The 15,802-nt window shown below is 50.1% G+C and overlaps 6 protein-coding genes across 6 annotated transcripts; 1 reads left to right on the top strand and 5 right to left on the bottom strand.

Annotated features, from left to right (window-relative positions):
- Positions 1-5: 5 nt before the first annotated feature.
- N7515_006950 (phosphatidylinositol-3-phosphatase YMR1) lies at positions 6-2,237 on the bottom strand (the record flags this gene model as incomplete). Its single annotated transcript, XM_056667694.1, has 2 exons — positions 6-1,691; positions 1,755-2,237. The coding sequence occupies 2 exons, from the start codon at positions 2,235-2,237 to the stop codon at positions 6-8; spliced, it is 2,169 nt and encodes a 722-aa protein (XP_056521290.1).
- A 745-nt stretch (positions 2,238-2,982) lies between these two features.
- N7515_006949 (putative respiratory complex assembly protein Rmp1) lies at positions 2,983-5,289 on the bottom strand (the record flags this gene model as incomplete). The annotated part of the gene is made up of 1 exon (XM_056667693.1): positions 2,983-5,289. The coding sequence occupies one exon, from the start codon at positions 5,287-5,289 to the stop codon at positions 2,983-2,985; it is 2,307 nt and encodes a 768-aa protein (XP_056521289.1).
- A 292-nt stretch (positions 5,290-5,581) lies between these two features.
- Positions 5,582-6,849, bottom strand: N7515_006948 (N-terminal C2 domain-containing protein; the record flags this gene model as incomplete). Its single annotated transcript, XM_056667692.1, has 5 exons — positions 5,582-6,164; positions 6,224-6,636; positions 6,691-6,714; positions 6,769-6,785; positions 6,837-6,849. The coding sequence occupies 5 exons, from the start codon at positions 6,847-6,849 to the stop codon at positions 5,582-5,584; spliced, it is 1,050 nt and encodes a 349-aa protein (XP_056521288.1).
- A 379-nt stretch (positions 6,850-7,228) lies between these two features.
- Positions 7,229-7,639, top strand: N7515_006947 (uncharacterized protein; the record flags this gene model as incomplete). Its single annotated transcript, XM_056667691.1, has 1 exon — positions 7,229-7,639. One exon carries the CDS (start codon positions 7,229-7,231, stop codon positions 7,637-7,639), a length of 411 nt encoding a protein of 136 aa, XP_056521287.1.
- A 682-nt stretch (positions 7,640-8,321) lies between these two features.
- Positions 8,322-9,914, bottom strand: N7515_006946 (uncharacterized protein; the record flags this gene model as incomplete). Its single annotated transcript, XM_056667690.1, has 1 exon — positions 8,322-9,914. One exon carries the CDS (start codon positions 9,912-9,914, stop codon positions 8,322-8,324), a length of 1,593 nt encoding a protein of 530 aa, XP_056521286.1.
- Positions 9,915-13,114: 3,200 nt separating this feature from the next.
- N7515_006945 (uncharacterized protein) lies at positions 13,115-13,707 on the bottom strand (the record flags this gene model as incomplete). Its single annotated transcript, XM_056667689.1, has 3 exons — positions 13,115-13,198; positions 13,251-13,526; positions 13,597-13,707. 3 exons carry the CDS (start codon positions 13,705-13,707, stop codon positions 13,115-13,117), a joined length of 471 nt encoding a protein of 156 aa, XP_056521285.1.
- Between the last annotated feature and the right edge of the window lie 2,095 nt (positions 13,708-15,802).

Below are 15,802 nucleotides of genomic sequence, written 5' to 3'. Positions count from 1 at the left end.
CCTACTCATTGCATCTCTACTCCCACCTCGGTCGGCTGTTCGGTGCGCTCCGCTGGAAATGCAAGTTTCGATACACCCGACGTCACAGCTGACACCCCCGACGCAGCAGTGCTTTTAACAGTATTGTTCGACCCTGCGGTTTCAATCCCCGTCAACACCGGGCTTTGCGAGTTGTCCCTGGGAGCCCCCGAGGGACGAGGGCCATTCATTTCCGCATCTGTTCGACCAAATACCTCATTCCACCATCTGGTTTCGTTGACCCGGGGGAAGATAAGTCGTTCTTTGCCGCGCTGATGATCATCGATCACAGGATCATATTGAGGATTTGTGAATTGTTCCCGACGGGCGAGGAAGTAATCCCAGACACTGCGAGTTCGTTCGCTGGCCTTGCAATCCACCCGCTCTTTTTCATTGTTGAACAAGAATGTGCCAAACTGGCAGGAGTAAAGATGATAGAGAAGCCGTCGTAGGAAACGCTCATTAAACTCAAATCTTGTTGGATACTGGTGAAGCAGCTGATAAGTCGCGTCCAGGAACTGGTGGAACACAGGACTTGTTTCCTTCGGTTTAGTCACCTCCTTCTCAGATACGCCCGAGCGCGGCGCAGTAGGCTTCTCGGGAGGTGTGTCAGACTCGTAATTTTGAAGTTCTCCATCTGAGTCCGGCAAAGAGTTACGGCTAGTGTTGTCGCGGTTGAAGAAGCCTTTGGCACTAAGGAAAGCATTTTCAATCGCTTTCCCTGCACCCCCACCGTCACCAAAGGCACGGTTGGGGTCTCCGCCGATGCGTTCATTTTCGATCTGGAACCATTTCTCGCAGTTCAGATGACCAGACCGGTGTCTGAACATGTGTCCAAATGAAAGCCAGTCTTTCTCTACCAGAACCATAAAGCCCTCCAATGTCCGGAAGTAAGGATCCAAACAGATCTGACTCAGTGCACTAAGCTGACTCGTGCGATCCCAGCCATCAGAGCAGTGAATTAGGACATGGGAATGAGTTAGTCCAACTTGACGAGTGATCAGTCTGGCCCCGTCCAAGATCCCACCAATGTGTTTCAACCAGCCGCTGCGTGCTAGTTGGTCACGATTGGGTCCTAAGGGGGTAACATCGGACTCTTTCAAGGTATCGATAACCTTGTTCAGGGAGTCTCGCATGACATGGATGTTATCAATACCAAGATAAGCTTTCGTGGCGAATTTGTAATTGTCCATGTTTTCGGATCCAAGCCCAACGGCTTGCATGGCAAATGCATTTACCGTGGGGCGTGCATCCACAATCAAGTTGGACTGCTGGGCACCATATATCGAGCTCTGCTCTTCGATGCCACCGCTCCCAGCGGCTAGTAGATCGTCCTCAAGTTCCTCGGCATTGTTCAACTCTGGGACCATAACCTGGCTCGTCTCCGGACTGCTGTTATCCGCATCTTTCTCCGGAGTAGAGAAGCTCGCCAGCGGCCGCTCGGTGCGAGAAGTCATGAAAATAGCAGAAAGAAGCTTTTCGTCTTGGATACTCCGGTGCTGGCGGACACCGACCAGCGGCTGCGAGCTCCTGGTAATAGTGCAATTATTGACAGGGTGGAAGTATGTGAGAGCAGGTATCCGTGCCCGAGAGCGATAGCGCCCAGCGTAATTAAGTGTATTGTCGGAGATGGAGCTCGGTACAGGGATAAGAGCGGGATATGTCGGGGAGAACTAGAGTGGTCAGTATATATAGACCGTAGTTTACTGATTGCTCGGATTTACCTCGTAGTTGACGTTAATCTCTGATAGACGCCATGCCTTTCCTTCCTCTAAGCAGCCCTGGCGGGCCCATTCTTTGCGCGGGTCATAGAGCTCCCAACCATTAAACTCCTTCTCTGGTGGCGGGGGCTGGTAGCTGAAGGCGTAGAGTTTGTCTATGCGACCGGATTTGCATGTCCACTGCTTGATGCTTTCGAATACATCACGTGCTTTATGCTCATTTACAAAGTAAAAGCAGACGAATGTGAAGTCTCGGCATCGAAGGCGAATGGAAGAGAGCTGGCGGGAGGCGGCGGGAGCTGGTCGCAGGGTGCAGAAAGCGATGATGGGATAAGTAATCCAGAGTTCTTTGGGCCTTATTACCACCCCCTTTATCGAATCTTCCGGGGAGATCGGTGGAGTATGCGAAAATATGAGGTGGTGAGGGGTCAGATGGAGGGTGCCGTCGACCTGCTCTCCGCGGCGAGCCAGGGTCACATTGTCAACCTGGAGTAACATGATCAGTGAGTAAGATGTTTGTAGCAGTGAAGATGGAATCTCCAAACCTTAGCAACCCGTGTTTTCTCCATGCCGTGCGTATCACTGGCGCGCAGTCTTCATGCTGGATATACTAGGTGAAAGTAACGCTAGAATGAAGATGATCGGAAGGCACCGTCTGAATCACAAGTAGTGCGGGTCAACCTAGCATGTATTGAAAACGAATCCGTATATAAATCCAGGTCGATCGTTATTGTTGAGTTATGGAGGACGCGGAGTAGTTGGGATAAAAGAGGGTTTCACGTCACGGGCCTCGAGAACCTGTGGGGCCGCCGAGGTCACGCCTCTCTCATACATTTTTGCCAGACAGGCTATCAATACGGTTCTCAACGATTTCATCCTAGCCTTTGAATTGATGAATTTGGCCATAGGGTCATGGATGCGGATTGCAGGCATCTCTACCTTGTACTCTGTTATTTGAGAGCTCTGAAACATCTTGTGATCTGTGGGCTTTGATCTCTCAACTCTATGTCATATGGAAAGCTCAACCTTAGAGGATAAACAACAGCACGTCCGGCAACCACCCGATATTTGACCTGGTGTTCATCTAAACAAAGCTCAGAATATGTAATTAGTTCTATCAGGTTAAGAAACAGTATTTTACATCTAATGTACAGTAAATTTAGCCCCAAGACGCCCCCATCCCATACAAAGATGGCTGTTGATGCACGCTGTACAAATTTCAAATCAAAGACACCCCACGCTCTCAATCCACATCTCTGCCACCGTGGATTTGGAAGGCCATGTCGCATGCTGCGTTATAGAATGAATGGAACTCGTGCTCAAGCAACTCGGACTGGTCACTTCCAGCAGCCGAGTCAGCTTGGGGGATGTCCATGCCAAGAGACACCTCGTTCGTCCGGCTAGCAAGGAAAGGACCGCTGGCGTAGTACCGATAATCAAGTGGTCGCCCATCAAAGTCATAGGTTCGAACCAGAGCGCCTCGAACATCGTTGAGCGGCTGGAACATGTATTCAACAGTGACACTGTTCTCTGAGGTTGGTTCACCTGACTCAACGAGTTTCACCTTTCGGGAGGTAGGTTGTTGGATCAGTTCACGGGGAAGAGAGACGTTGCAGAACGTAGGAGCTGGTACATGCCACTGCGAAGTCTCGCCGCTGACAAAGGTACTCTGGACAGAGTCTCTGAGGCTCTGAAGCATAGCTTGGATCTCTGGTGAAAGAGAATGTTCATGCGAAAGTTGTTCGGATAAGCCTTGCATGTGCTCTGGAGGGGATGATGGCTTGAGTAAAAGGTCCTGAGAAACAGTTCGTGTGAAACGAAGGTCCAACCCGTTTTCCGGGAGCAGATAATCAACGCTGTTGGTGCTCTTGATGGCCTTCAGGGTGCGGAAATCCACATATTTCAAAGACGGATTCATGGAGACCTCAAACTCGAGTTCTGGAAGGGATCCAGCGTTGGAAGTTGGAGACAAGCGTAGTCGATATACCTTTACTTCGTCATTGGCGGTGATAGGTGAGAGTTTTTCGATAAAACGAGACACCCAAGGCGTGTCAGTTGTGAATATCCGTGGAAGAGACAAGGCCCCCAACTGTGCCGGGCTGACAGCTGGAGCTTCGAAGGAGGACTCCTCCATGAACAGGCATTTCCCGACCACAGCAGTCACAGATTCATGTAGGCCGGCGGCTAGACCGGCTTTCGAACCATCAACTCGGAGAAGTCTCAGCAGCTCATCGGAGAGTCGTGTTTGATGCTTGTCGAAGAAAGGTGTTTCCTGTGCCTCTGCCTTTTCATGTTGACTGGAAGACATGGCCCATCGGAACCATGGATTTTGCTTCTCAAACCACGAAGCATGAGCTCCCGGGGTGTGGTGATAGATACTGGCAAGTTCCGAAGAGGGCAGGTAGGTGGAAAAGGGCGTCGATAGAGATGTGGTGTTGGACAAGGCCAAGTTCAAGGTCCTCCGAGCATTTTCAGCTCCCAGCTTGTTCTCAGCTAGATAAAGTATCTTTTCTGGAATTTTGTGAGGTCTGCGTTCCACAAATACCCCGTAGGTTTTGTTGACCCATTGTAAGAAGTCCGCTGTAAATATCTGACTAGTGCTCTCTGAGTCGGTATATGAGTAGATTCCGACAGCATCCTCGCAGGCTCTGGCAGTGGCATCCATGATAATCTCGCGGACATGCTCGCATTCACCTCGTTTACCAGTAAGTGCAACCAAGCCAGTCTTGTGTGTGATGTCAATGCCACAGCCATGGAGACTAGCTAGTTCATGGAAGGAGAAATGCCCGGCGTGGCGAAGCAAGGACATCAGCCGAGCTGGTATGTGAAACTCAAGCCGACCGAACTCGGCAGCTACGACCAGCTGCCAACGATCCCGAGCGATCATTTCTGCAAGCAGGGCCTTTCCCTTGAGCTTTTCGGCCGTTCCGGGTCCTTTGCCCTGACTCGGGCCCCATGTCCAGCCTTTGTCGTCCACCGTAGTATTACGGTCGTATTCCGCAATGTAATCCGACAGTTGCTTGAATGTGAAAGAGGCCGCCAATTGTGTCCGCAATTGTTCAAAGACAAGATCAGGAATCGTCTCGCCCATTTGGTATGATCCACGCATTTCTTCGATTCTTTGCTGGATTGAGGTTTCGCTGGGCAATGACTTCTCATCATCAAGATCACCCAATATGGAGCTGATAGTATCACGAGTTTCATTGGTGGCTTCGAGTTCATTTCCAGGCTTTCTTCGGCGGCGTTTGCGACCTAGTGAGGGCATGACAACAATCTCCCCTGGCTTTCCGAGGGAATCCACCTCCAATGGAAACCTGATTCTCTCACGTCTTTGTTTTTCAAAATCTCTCAAGTCGCGCGATTGTTCGCGCTCAGCATTCGGGTGCACTGAGTTATCCCGGTGTTCATCGGAATCGGCTTCATGTTTGCGACGCCAGTCACTCTGAAATCGGGGAAGGACGGCATGTGGGTATGTCGAAATTGGGTTGCAGTATACGAGCGACCGGAAACCGAGGAGCCCCAGCTTATTCCCTGCGGGTCGTCGAAGCATGACAGAGAGTATGTCGATTGCACACGTACAAATGGCAAATGGCAAAATATCCTACAATTGCTTTTCTCCGGCGATAATCGTGGCGCTAAGCCGCGATAAGACTCGTTCTGCCTCAGGCTGCGATCAGATCGGCCCCAGTATCTACAACCCGCATACAGTATACACATACAAATGTCTTGAACCGAAGAGTCGCTTTATGTACTCTTAACATGACGCGTGCGAGTAATGAGAGGGTGGATACTGGGCGTTTTCAACGACTCCGAGATATAATACATGATAAATTAGGTACGACTTATTCTTTTGATTGAACTTCCCAACTGCGCAAATCCTCTCTCACTGCGAACTCGGAAAGCTCGTTGCTCGTGTCGGATGTCTTCCATGCTCGATTTTTCACACCTTCGTATAGCTGTTGCTCTATACTTCCACCCTTTTTTGGATGTCCAAGTGCTGCGAGGGAGTCCGCAGTCTTGGAGCTGCTGCGTGATCGATTGCTGGACGTACTTTTTCGACGATGCTCGAAGCTGGATGAAAGGACTTTTCCAGAACGGCTCTGCCGTGGAACAGCCTCCGGGGTCAACAGAGAAACTCGGTGTCTTTCTGCTGGGAGTTCGGCATTGGCACTGTGTGCATCGTTGTTCCAGCAGGCGCTTCCGCAAAACAATTCTTCAATCAGCCTATCGGCAGGCAAATCACCTGCTCTAGATGACCACGATGCTGCTAAAGTACGCCGGTACATGTCTTGCATATCTGTGAGTTCCCCACTCTTGGTGTCCATGTGAGCCAGCCGACCGACTTCATCGGGGTCAATCGGCTGCTCGGTGGAGTGGACAACACCGGCGATTCCTCCGAACACGGTGGCGGACTTCAGTTGCGGTCTTTTTATATCAGCTTTCAGCGCTTGAATCAGGGGTTTGTGTTTAGCGATCCTGCTCACGTGGTAAAGTTGCGATCTCCTTCCAGCTGGCGTATTGCGATTCCGATCTTGACGGTACTATTCACTTTGCTTTCATGCAGCAGATATCGCCTAGTAATTCCATCATCTTCATCGGTCTTGTCCACGTATTCGGCAAGGTTGAGTTTGATCTTGCCCAGAACGCTCTTTTCGGAAATGGTCGATGAGGTGAACTCTTGTATAACTTCAAAGTTGATGTCACACTCCTGTAGAACCGATGTCCTATCGATTGTAAGCCTTACTTGAAGAGATTTTTCATAGCCCCAGTAAGCGCGGTGGTCTGAGAGAGTCGATTTCTCTGTGCGGCCTTGGTGTTCAGTAGCGCTCGAAGATGGCAATCGCCATCGTACAAATGCAACACTGTTGCCCAAGGGGACATTGTTGATATCAATGATCTTCTCAAAGTCAGACATCTGACAACATTTCTATAGTTTGTTTGCAGTGCCTACCCTCAACACAAGCTCGAACCTGGGCTGTAGCAAAAGTCAGTCATCCCGTGCTTATGTTGCCCTGAGTTTGTAACTTACTCGTCTGTTCTTGGGAACTATCGTAAGCTCATTAGCAGGTAGCAATCATCAAGTACAAAAGAACATACCAAATGCTTGCATGGTGATGATCACGTCACGGTATCGAAGCTTGTTGGAACTCGATGTCACAGGCACATCAGCTGGCCCACTTAGGACCGGCCTAGGGGATAGTTCTCAACCGGAGGAGACAATGGATCTGAATAGCATGAATACCAAATGCCAAGTGATAGAGTGGTTAATTAAGTTGAGGCTTGGAGTCCTCCCCCGCATACGCCAACATGGGCGGTGAATTGTGATGCGGCAAAATGAAGAAGCCGCGACTTTCAGTTTCACTTTCAACCCACGGTCTCGAGGTCTTTCTTTCTACTCCAACCCTTTACCTACTTTTCAGAAGCCACCAGCGGATAACTTTTGTGGCTTACAATTTATCATCTGCTAGTCTCGTTATCTCTCTGCAACTATGGTGAAGTCCGAACCCACCACCCCCGCTGTCTCTTCACCAGCCCCGGCCTCGGCCGTTCCTCTGGATGCACCAACGCGTACCACCCCAATACACCCCGAGCTTGCCAATATCAAAGTTCCAGATGGGCCACTACCATCATATTGTTATCACCCAGTGACATGTCAACCAATCGAACCTAAAGATTACCAAACCGAGCTGAAGCAACTGGAAGATGAATACAAGTCACGCGAGGCTGCGCTCCGCGCGCAAGAACAAATAGCCAAAGAAGTGAAGGATAAGATTGCGAGTGCGCAGAGGAAACGAGAGGAAGTTCAAAGATCTATCGACAAGAAGGTCAAGGAACGCGACACCGAGATGAAGGTTGTGTCCAAATTCCAAGAGACCAAGGCGTCAGATATTCCTTCTTGACGGGGTGGATCACGAGAGGTCTTCTACCTCATACGAACTCGACGAAAAGTCAATGTTACAGACTTATCACCACTCGTGGTTAGTACGTCATCCATCTGGAAGACGACACAACGACTGAGCTGAGCTCGAAAGGAATGCATTTGGTTTGATTCTTGGCGAGCCGGCCTCCTCGTCATTATGGAGGAGGTGCCTCAGTCAGCTTACATCGTCTATGTACCCTTGTCAGTTGTCACTACGTTCTAAGCAGAGAACGCTTTACTCAGTCACAAAAGTGACGAGACAGATATCCTGTGAGCTTCCACAGCCATCGGTTCTATCTGAAGTGCTTCACACGAACAAAGAACCGCTCGGATCTCAACTTGGGCTTAGTGGAGGGGCTCTCTTTTTACAACTCTGGGCCACCCCCAGTGCCACTATTGAGTACGACGAGATAGCATCGGCAATCGCAATGGCTTCTTCAACCAGGCTTGATTTTCTTGGTTTCAAGTATTATGAATAGTTGTCATTTGATTATCGTATTAAAGATGCTCATATGTGGCATTAATCATCATGAGTTACCATGGATGTTTCATTGCGAAGGAATAAGGAAAGAAATCACATCAAAGATCATCTTATAACGATCCGAGCAGCTTCATGGCAGCGGGAAGAATCTAAACCAGAGTCAGCAACACGTTCAACGCCTTTAACAGATTGCGGGAAAATAAACACATACCTCTGCAGCATCCTCGATCAGAGTCTGCGTCTCGTTCACGAACTTCGGCGTGAGAAGCTCTCCGGCATTGTCGAGGAGACTGCCCACATCGGTGAGGAGGTTGGGAGTGACGAGAGCCTTGGCTTCCTTGACGAACTCGGGGGTGATCAAGCCGGTGGCAAGAGACAGCAAGCCACTGATGTCCTTGACGGCATCTGGGGTAAGAAGCTTATTGGCGTTGCCGAGGAGACCACTGATCTCCTTAACGCCCTCGGGTGTCAGGAGGTCCTTGGCATTGCTGAGGAGACCACTGATTTCCTTGACGGCATCTGGGGTAAGAAGCTTATTGGCGTTGCCGAGGAGACCACTGATCTCCTTAACGCCCTCAGGTGTCAGGAGGTCGTTGGCGTTGTTGAGTAGGCCACCGATCTGCTTGACGGATGTGGGAGTCAGGAGATGACCAGCGTTGGTGAGCAGGCTGTTGATCTCCTTGAACAGCTCGGGTGTGATGTTAGGACCGACGGTCTTAATCAAGTCCTTGGTCTCCTTGACGAAGTCGGGAGTGAGCAGGCCACCGGCGTTGGTGAGTAGGGTGTTGATGGTCTTCACAGACTCAGGAGTCAGAAGGTCGTTGGCATTACCAAGAACGCTGTTGATCTCCTTGAACAACTCAGGGGTGATGTTAGGACCGACAGCGCTGATAAGGCCCTTAGTCTCCTTGACGAAGTCGGGCGTGAGGAGATGGCCAGCGTTGGTGAGCAGGCTATTGATCTCCTTGAACAGCTCGGGAGTGATGTTAGGGCCGACAGTCTTGATCAAATCCTTGGTCTCCTTGACGAAGTCGGCAGTCAAGAGATCGCCAGCGTTGTCGAGTAAGCCAGTGACCTTTGTGATCAGCTCCTTGGTGAGAAGGTCAGAAGCTGTGCCAAGCAGGTCCTTGGCTTGCTGGGTGGTCTTGTCGTCAAGGAGATAGGCTACGTGGTGGAAGAAGGATTCGATATCCGACAGCAGGGTGGGTGCAAGCAGTCCGTGGACACCATCTAGTAATCGCACAAAATCCTTAAAGGATGACAGGAAGGTACCATCAAGAGTCAAAGGGTTGGACTCTTTCACGGCGCCGCCCGTGAATGCATTCTGAGTCTCTTTCTCGTCCTCAGCAGACTTGGTCACGGTAGCTGTGTCTTTGGCGCTGGATCCGGAGCTGGTTTGGGTTACAGCAGCCTCAGTTGCTGTGGGTTCCAAAGCTGACTTGTCGCTTGGCAGGATGTTATTCAACCCCAAGGGGTCCGACTTGGCTGTAGTCTCGCTGTTGGCAGCAGTTGTGGCGCCCTCGGTATCCGCAGCAGCAGCGTGAGCTGCAGTTTGAGTATCAGATGGCGTCGCAGTGTTGGCGAACTTATCCGCGCCTTGCACAAGAGAGCTGAATGCATCGGATGCCTTCTCGTTGTTAGCACTGGGTGCCTTGCTATCGTCCCGTTGTGTAGTCGGAGTGGCCGCTACAGATGAGGATGTCTGGGTAGCGGGACCGGCCAGCGCGGTGCTGGAGAGCACAAGGGTCGAAAGAAAGGCAGCAGAAAAACGCATATTGGGACGTTGAAAGGAATTCTGACGGGGAATTGTCCTTTGACGGTTGACAGCTGACACCAGATCTCATCTTGCAGGGGAGATCTCGCATCCCCTTTATGTCCCAGGACATTGCCCGCCGCAGATCCTTCATTGGAACAGGCCGAGGAGTACTAACTCCACATGTGATGGCAGTAAGTATGGGGTCCTTTTCTGGCTACACTGGCCAGACAGGGGACGGGACTATACCCGATCTTGACCAACGAGAGCCCTGCTTCCGTTCCGTGTTGCTGGTTCGAGAGGGCCGTCCACAGCCTCAAACGAAATTAGGTACCATATTTTGCCAACGGACCCGTTCAAAGCCTGCAGCTAGTTGCTTAGACTTGCGGGGAGGACGAATGGCAATGTTGGAAAGTACGACCTGTGGACCTAGCCTCTTGTTCGGCCTGAATCTTCAACGCTAACCTCGCTACTTGCTTGATGATCGGCAGGTACGAGTTTTCTGAACCAAATTGTCGTTTAGAGATCAGCCATCCTGCTTGCCTCGAGAGTACTCCGTATTGAAGTCTGCGCTAAGCGCATCTCAATAATTTAAGGAAAAGGTGTCGAATCACACCGTTTGATCAGCAGCATTCCCCACTGTCCTAGCCATGTCTTCTTCCCCAACTTGGGGCAGGGCCCTAGTCTACGGGCCCCATAACTACGTAGTACGTATTCGGTTCTCTTGATGTACGGAGTAGGAACCATGGGAGAGGGAAATAGGCTCGACCAAAGAAGATGTAGTATGTCGCATGTATACATCCACATCCTTCAAGTTTGTCCACAAATCAAGAGGAATAGAGTTTGCGTTCCTGAATGGAACCATGGGATCATTGTATCGCTCAGAGTTGGATCCTTAACTGGATCGTCAATCGACGTATTCGCTGTGGTATATACGACGTAGCGACGTATGCCGATTCGAACCTGCGATGCAATACCAAGGATACCAAGGCGTCTCAATCCGTCATTGGAGGTTAGACTACTACTGCATGGTAGACAAACAAGCACTGTGTGAACGGTAAAACAGAGCAACCACGTTTGTTCTGCGGGTCATCGCGGGCGTTAGCGCCGCGATCGGCGCGGGGTGGCTCCACCTCTAGTCAGGGGAAGTTTCCGTTCCTGGCGGCTCACAACGTCCCTGAGTTCGGGATTCCCATCATGGAAGGTTGAGAGTAACACAGTTCGTGCATGGCCCCAGCATCACTGGAGTAAGTACTCTACTGCCATACTAACATATGTTTCCAGTGCCCATCACATTCCAAATCCCCTTAACCCATTGCACTTCTCGCAAAGCAATGCCTTCTCCCTCTCCCGACTGGAGAATCCGGGGACCCGGCTTCTGTTGGTCGATCCTCATATAATTTTGGGGTCCAGCGAGTGTCTATTGGACGGCGCAGTTGGTCTCTGGAAATCGTTCGCAACTACGTATCTGTCTCTTTCAGATTACCCACACCGGGACACAGATACCATTTTGTCTAGATCCCCGTGCGGAGTTGTATCAGGACTGACGATGTTGCTTTGCATATACCCCTCCAGTATGTTATGTTCGCTTTGTTTGGTGCTTCGATCAATCTCCTCGTCCGTGCCGTCCTTCCTCCTTTCGACCATGGTCCATGAGGCTTCGCATGCGACCTTTCATTGAGTTGACTTCTCGCAGCCACAGCCAGTCGAATATTGGTCATACGTGCTGGTTTGGTTGGACGGACTCTCCTGTGTTTGCCGCCGCTATTTTTTCACTTCACTCTCGGCACTGATAACAATATATCAAGCGGTTACGGTTCCACAAATGCTATTCGGAGCAGCGGCATCGCACTCACCACTTACAACAACAGCACGCGAACAGGGCTATGTGAAGTGTCCCGAAATTACAACAAAATCAGCCTGCTTGATAAGCGGGGCCTTTAGAACAACAGCAAGGGAGGCGCTGAAGTGGAACTACATCTGCTACCAATAGAACACCAACTGAACCAGATCGTCGAAACAACTGCTCCGAGGATCCACACCGACCAGGCTGCCCTCAGGGCCATCCAGAACCCAAAGATGCCGCCAGGGCAGATCTACTTCGAAGGCAGCATCTGCCTACTGGAGTGGTGCGCCAGCCAGGGCCTCCACGTGGAGCTACGCTGGATATTATCGGCTCACGAAGGAATCCTAGGGAATGGGACCGCCGATATGCTTGCAAAAACAGCGGCGACAAACTCGACAAGATGTACCACGGATGTGGCCATGCCGCGAAAACGGACCTATGAGTGTCTGCAGGCATATCCACAATTCTGAGCCGGGCTTCAGGTACATCTTGACCTCTCAAATCAGACGTTATTGCACTGCCACAAGCCCTAAGGTCCCAGCCGACCAAGGGAGTTGTGATAAATGTAATACCTCTTGGCAGTTGGAGATTCGAAGCCTGATGAGACTCATGCAAGCCTCACTCTTACCCAATGGATGGACCTAGGGCCGGGGCTAAGTACAGAAGATCCTCAGTGGAAGTCGTCTTGATGGTGTCCCTATCGCGCTTTCAGCAAAACACGAAATAGTGGACTCTCGCCTACGGTTCGAGAGAGACTCTGTTCAGGCTAGGTCTTCAAGCGCTCTGTCCGAGGATGAGATGTATCACCGGAATGCCTCTTTGCTGCAAGGGAAGACATATCAAAGAGTGATGACTTCAGTGTATTATGGAACTTACATATCGGACGGACAAGTAGGATTTCGGACTCTTGCGTGCAAAGTTCCGGGTGTCAATATTCCTCTACCTAAGGGCAGGGAAACGGAATATTCAAAGAAGCCACGAGATGATCGACACAGTGAGATGTCCTCGTCAAAAGTTTAGACACGGCCAAATAGATCACAACGTCCAAACTATTCAGGGCAGCTTCGCCGGGAATCTTCATAGCCGGGGCCCTCTGTATCGGCAGCATTGGATGATGCTCTCTCTGCAGAGGCCTCCTCAATAAGAACATTGATTTGCTGATGAGCTGTATCGTCGGCGCGTATAACTTGGAGAAAGGCCAAGCGTTACCGTTTCAATGGGATGACTTTGGCCGTTGTTTTGTCTTCGTCGTCCTTGGCTTAGCCTCCCTGAATTCCTCGATCATGTCGCGCAGGTTTTCCATATCTTCCTCTGGGACCCATTCATTGTACTCAGAGGGCCTGCCTATCCATTTCAACAAGAAGTAGTTCGTGCCTCAAATGGATTTTTCTTCTTCGATTTCTTCAACTTCACACTCGGCGGGTTCAAGAGTAGTTTGATTATCCGCTTCTTCCTCAATCTAAGTCAAATTAGTATATTGAGATATCCATAAGAGATATTGATTAACGTACCAACTGCGAGTGGGTTGGCGGTTGTCTTGTCTTCGTCGTCCTTGGCTTAGCCTCCCTGAATTCCTCGATCTCGTCGCGCAGGTTTTCCATATCTTCCTCTGGGACCCATTCATTGTACTCAGAGGGCCTGCCTATCCATTTCAACAAGAAGTAGTTCGTGCCTTGAATGGATTTTTCTTCTTTGATTTCTTCAACTTTCCACCGCTCTTCTTCGATTTCTTCAACTTCACACTCGGTGGGTTCAAGACTAGTTTGATTGTCCGCTTCTTCCACAATCTAAGTCAACTTAGTTAGTATATAACTAACTATTGAAATATCCATAAACAAGAGATGTCGATTAACGTACCGACCGCGAGTGGGTGGACTCTATCTTTGATAGCGTCCCGTCATCAAAAGATTGCTGAGACTGACGTTGTACCTCAAGTGCCTCTGCCTCAGCCACACATGGATGAAACATGTCTAAATCCCGGGAAACATTCGGCGCATGGACTCGACGTACTGCCAGTCGATGTTGTCCCGGTTTTGCCCAGGAGATGGTGGAACAACACTTAACGGCCACTTATACCCTCGCCGGCGATACCAGGAAGCCTTGCGATACTTTGCCATCTTAGGAATTGATAAAATCTCAGGGTAAGCGATGGAAATGAGGACTGTGTATACGCAGTCATAGGCTCATAGCGCTCAAGGCTGGATTACTGTTTGACGGGGGAATATTTATGCCCGAATGCCTGACTTCTCACCGCCCCATCACCCAGGCGCGTTCATGAACCAAACCCGTTAGACTTAGCGATGTTCTAAATACGGGTAGTAGCCAAGCAATTGTTGTCGACTTGTCGTCGAAAGCCCTTAAGCCCAGACTGGATGACTCACTCCTGGCATTATACCGAGATTTTTGTTCTAACAACCAGTATATCGTGTAGCAATTGAGGCACTGTCTGGCTTCATTTCAAACCCGACACCTTCGCCGCACCTGTGAGTCATGAACGATATGGTTTGCCAGGGGCGATATATCTTAATATATTGCTTGATTCAAAGTTAAGCAAGGCAATGGCATCTAGTTATCCAACTCTGGATGATTACAGCTTAGCAATCATGAAACCGGTCCAGGCTGCCTGGCTGAGTGCCCAGTAGAGCTGAGTTTCAGCACCCGCCCGGCTACGGATGTAGGTGTCATCGCCTAAGTCCGGTTTCTCCAGTTCTTGTCAACGCATCAGTGCCTATTCTCCAACCGAGTCTCGGTACTGTGTAAACACGTGAAGTGAAAGCATGATTCATGAAACCGGTAGTTGGGACCATGGGTGGATCTGCATGGTCAAATGTGGGGCCGGAGATATCCGCCACATGGGTGTGGCGAGTGGAGAGCACAGCCTCACTTCTATTTTCGGGCAGAGCAACCACCCCACCGGTCGCATCTTTTCTTTGATACCATGAGCGAGAACGATATGACGATGACGAAACCTGGAAATTCTTCTTCAGCATCCAGCATAGGACAGCCAATCCTTTCCCACACCCAAGACCATGTGACCGAACTCATATGCAGCAGGGATTGATTGTGGTTTCAGGACAGAGGCAGAGGCGCGTATATTAGTGGGAGTTGGTGGAGCACAAGAGTAAGAAGAGAACACAGAGAAAAGGTTGAATCATGTGGACAAGGCTAGAAGCGTAAGAAACGGTATCATTACTCTTCGTACATTAGAGCCCGGATTGTGTACAGACTAGTGGCGCTCGTCCCAAAAAGTCTGGCCATCGAGGCTCCAATGGCAGATCAAAACAGGTATCTCAGCTTAGGGCGCATCGGACGGACTCGCTTCCCCACACCCAATCACAGCCCAGAAGTGGTTCAAGACGGCCTTTTAGCCCCACGCTTGACCCTCCATCAGCTGAGGTCAACTCTTCTGTATATTCGACAGGGCTACTGTGTAAAAAGAAAACAGACAGGGAATGGGGTATAGAAATGTATTCCGTGTATTCATATCTTGATATAATTCCTAACATTATTACCCCTATTCTATCCTGTTATGAGTGTTATCCTGTATTGTCCTACTATATAAAGTATTTCGAACCTCAACGTGGGATCAAACTCTGGTGGCTTGACCTGCAGCCGACTAGAAATAGAATCTTCACCCTAAAGCAGGCAATCTCTAGTGTCGACGCAGTAGAACCTCCCAATACCGATGTGTCGATCTTGGCCTTGAAATATGCACAACGCCCAGCTGAGAACGGTGTTTAAGTCTCCGCTAAACAGTTCTAAACTCGCTAACTCGCTCTAGTTAGATGATCTTTGCAGACTCGGAGGTTTATCTTCCTACAGATTTATGCTGAATTTCCCGTTTAGAAGAGATGTTTCGTGGATTGGGGGCTTAGCTGTTGCAGTTTAGGGCATCATGCAGGTGTTCTGGCCGGATGGACGTGCAACGGATGTGTGAGACTAGATTGTGCGAGGAGACCTCACAAGTCAATGAAACAGTGTCCTTGATCGGTTGGATCTCGCGTTCTCTCTATTTCAATCTCCTCGCCACCTGAAGAGTCTACAGTTGCAGATCGGGGAGGCC

Source organism: Penicillium bovifimosum (assembly GCF_028826915.1).
Source record: "Penicillium bovifimosum strain IBT 22155 chromosome Unknown utg000005l_segment0_segment0, whole genome shotgun sequence".
Classification (NCBI taxonomy): Eukaryota; Fungi; Ascomycota; class Eurotiomycetes; order Eurotiales; family Aspergillaceae; genus Penicillium; species Penicillium bovifimosum.
This window is presented reverse-complemented; position numbering and strand designations above follow the sequence as displayed.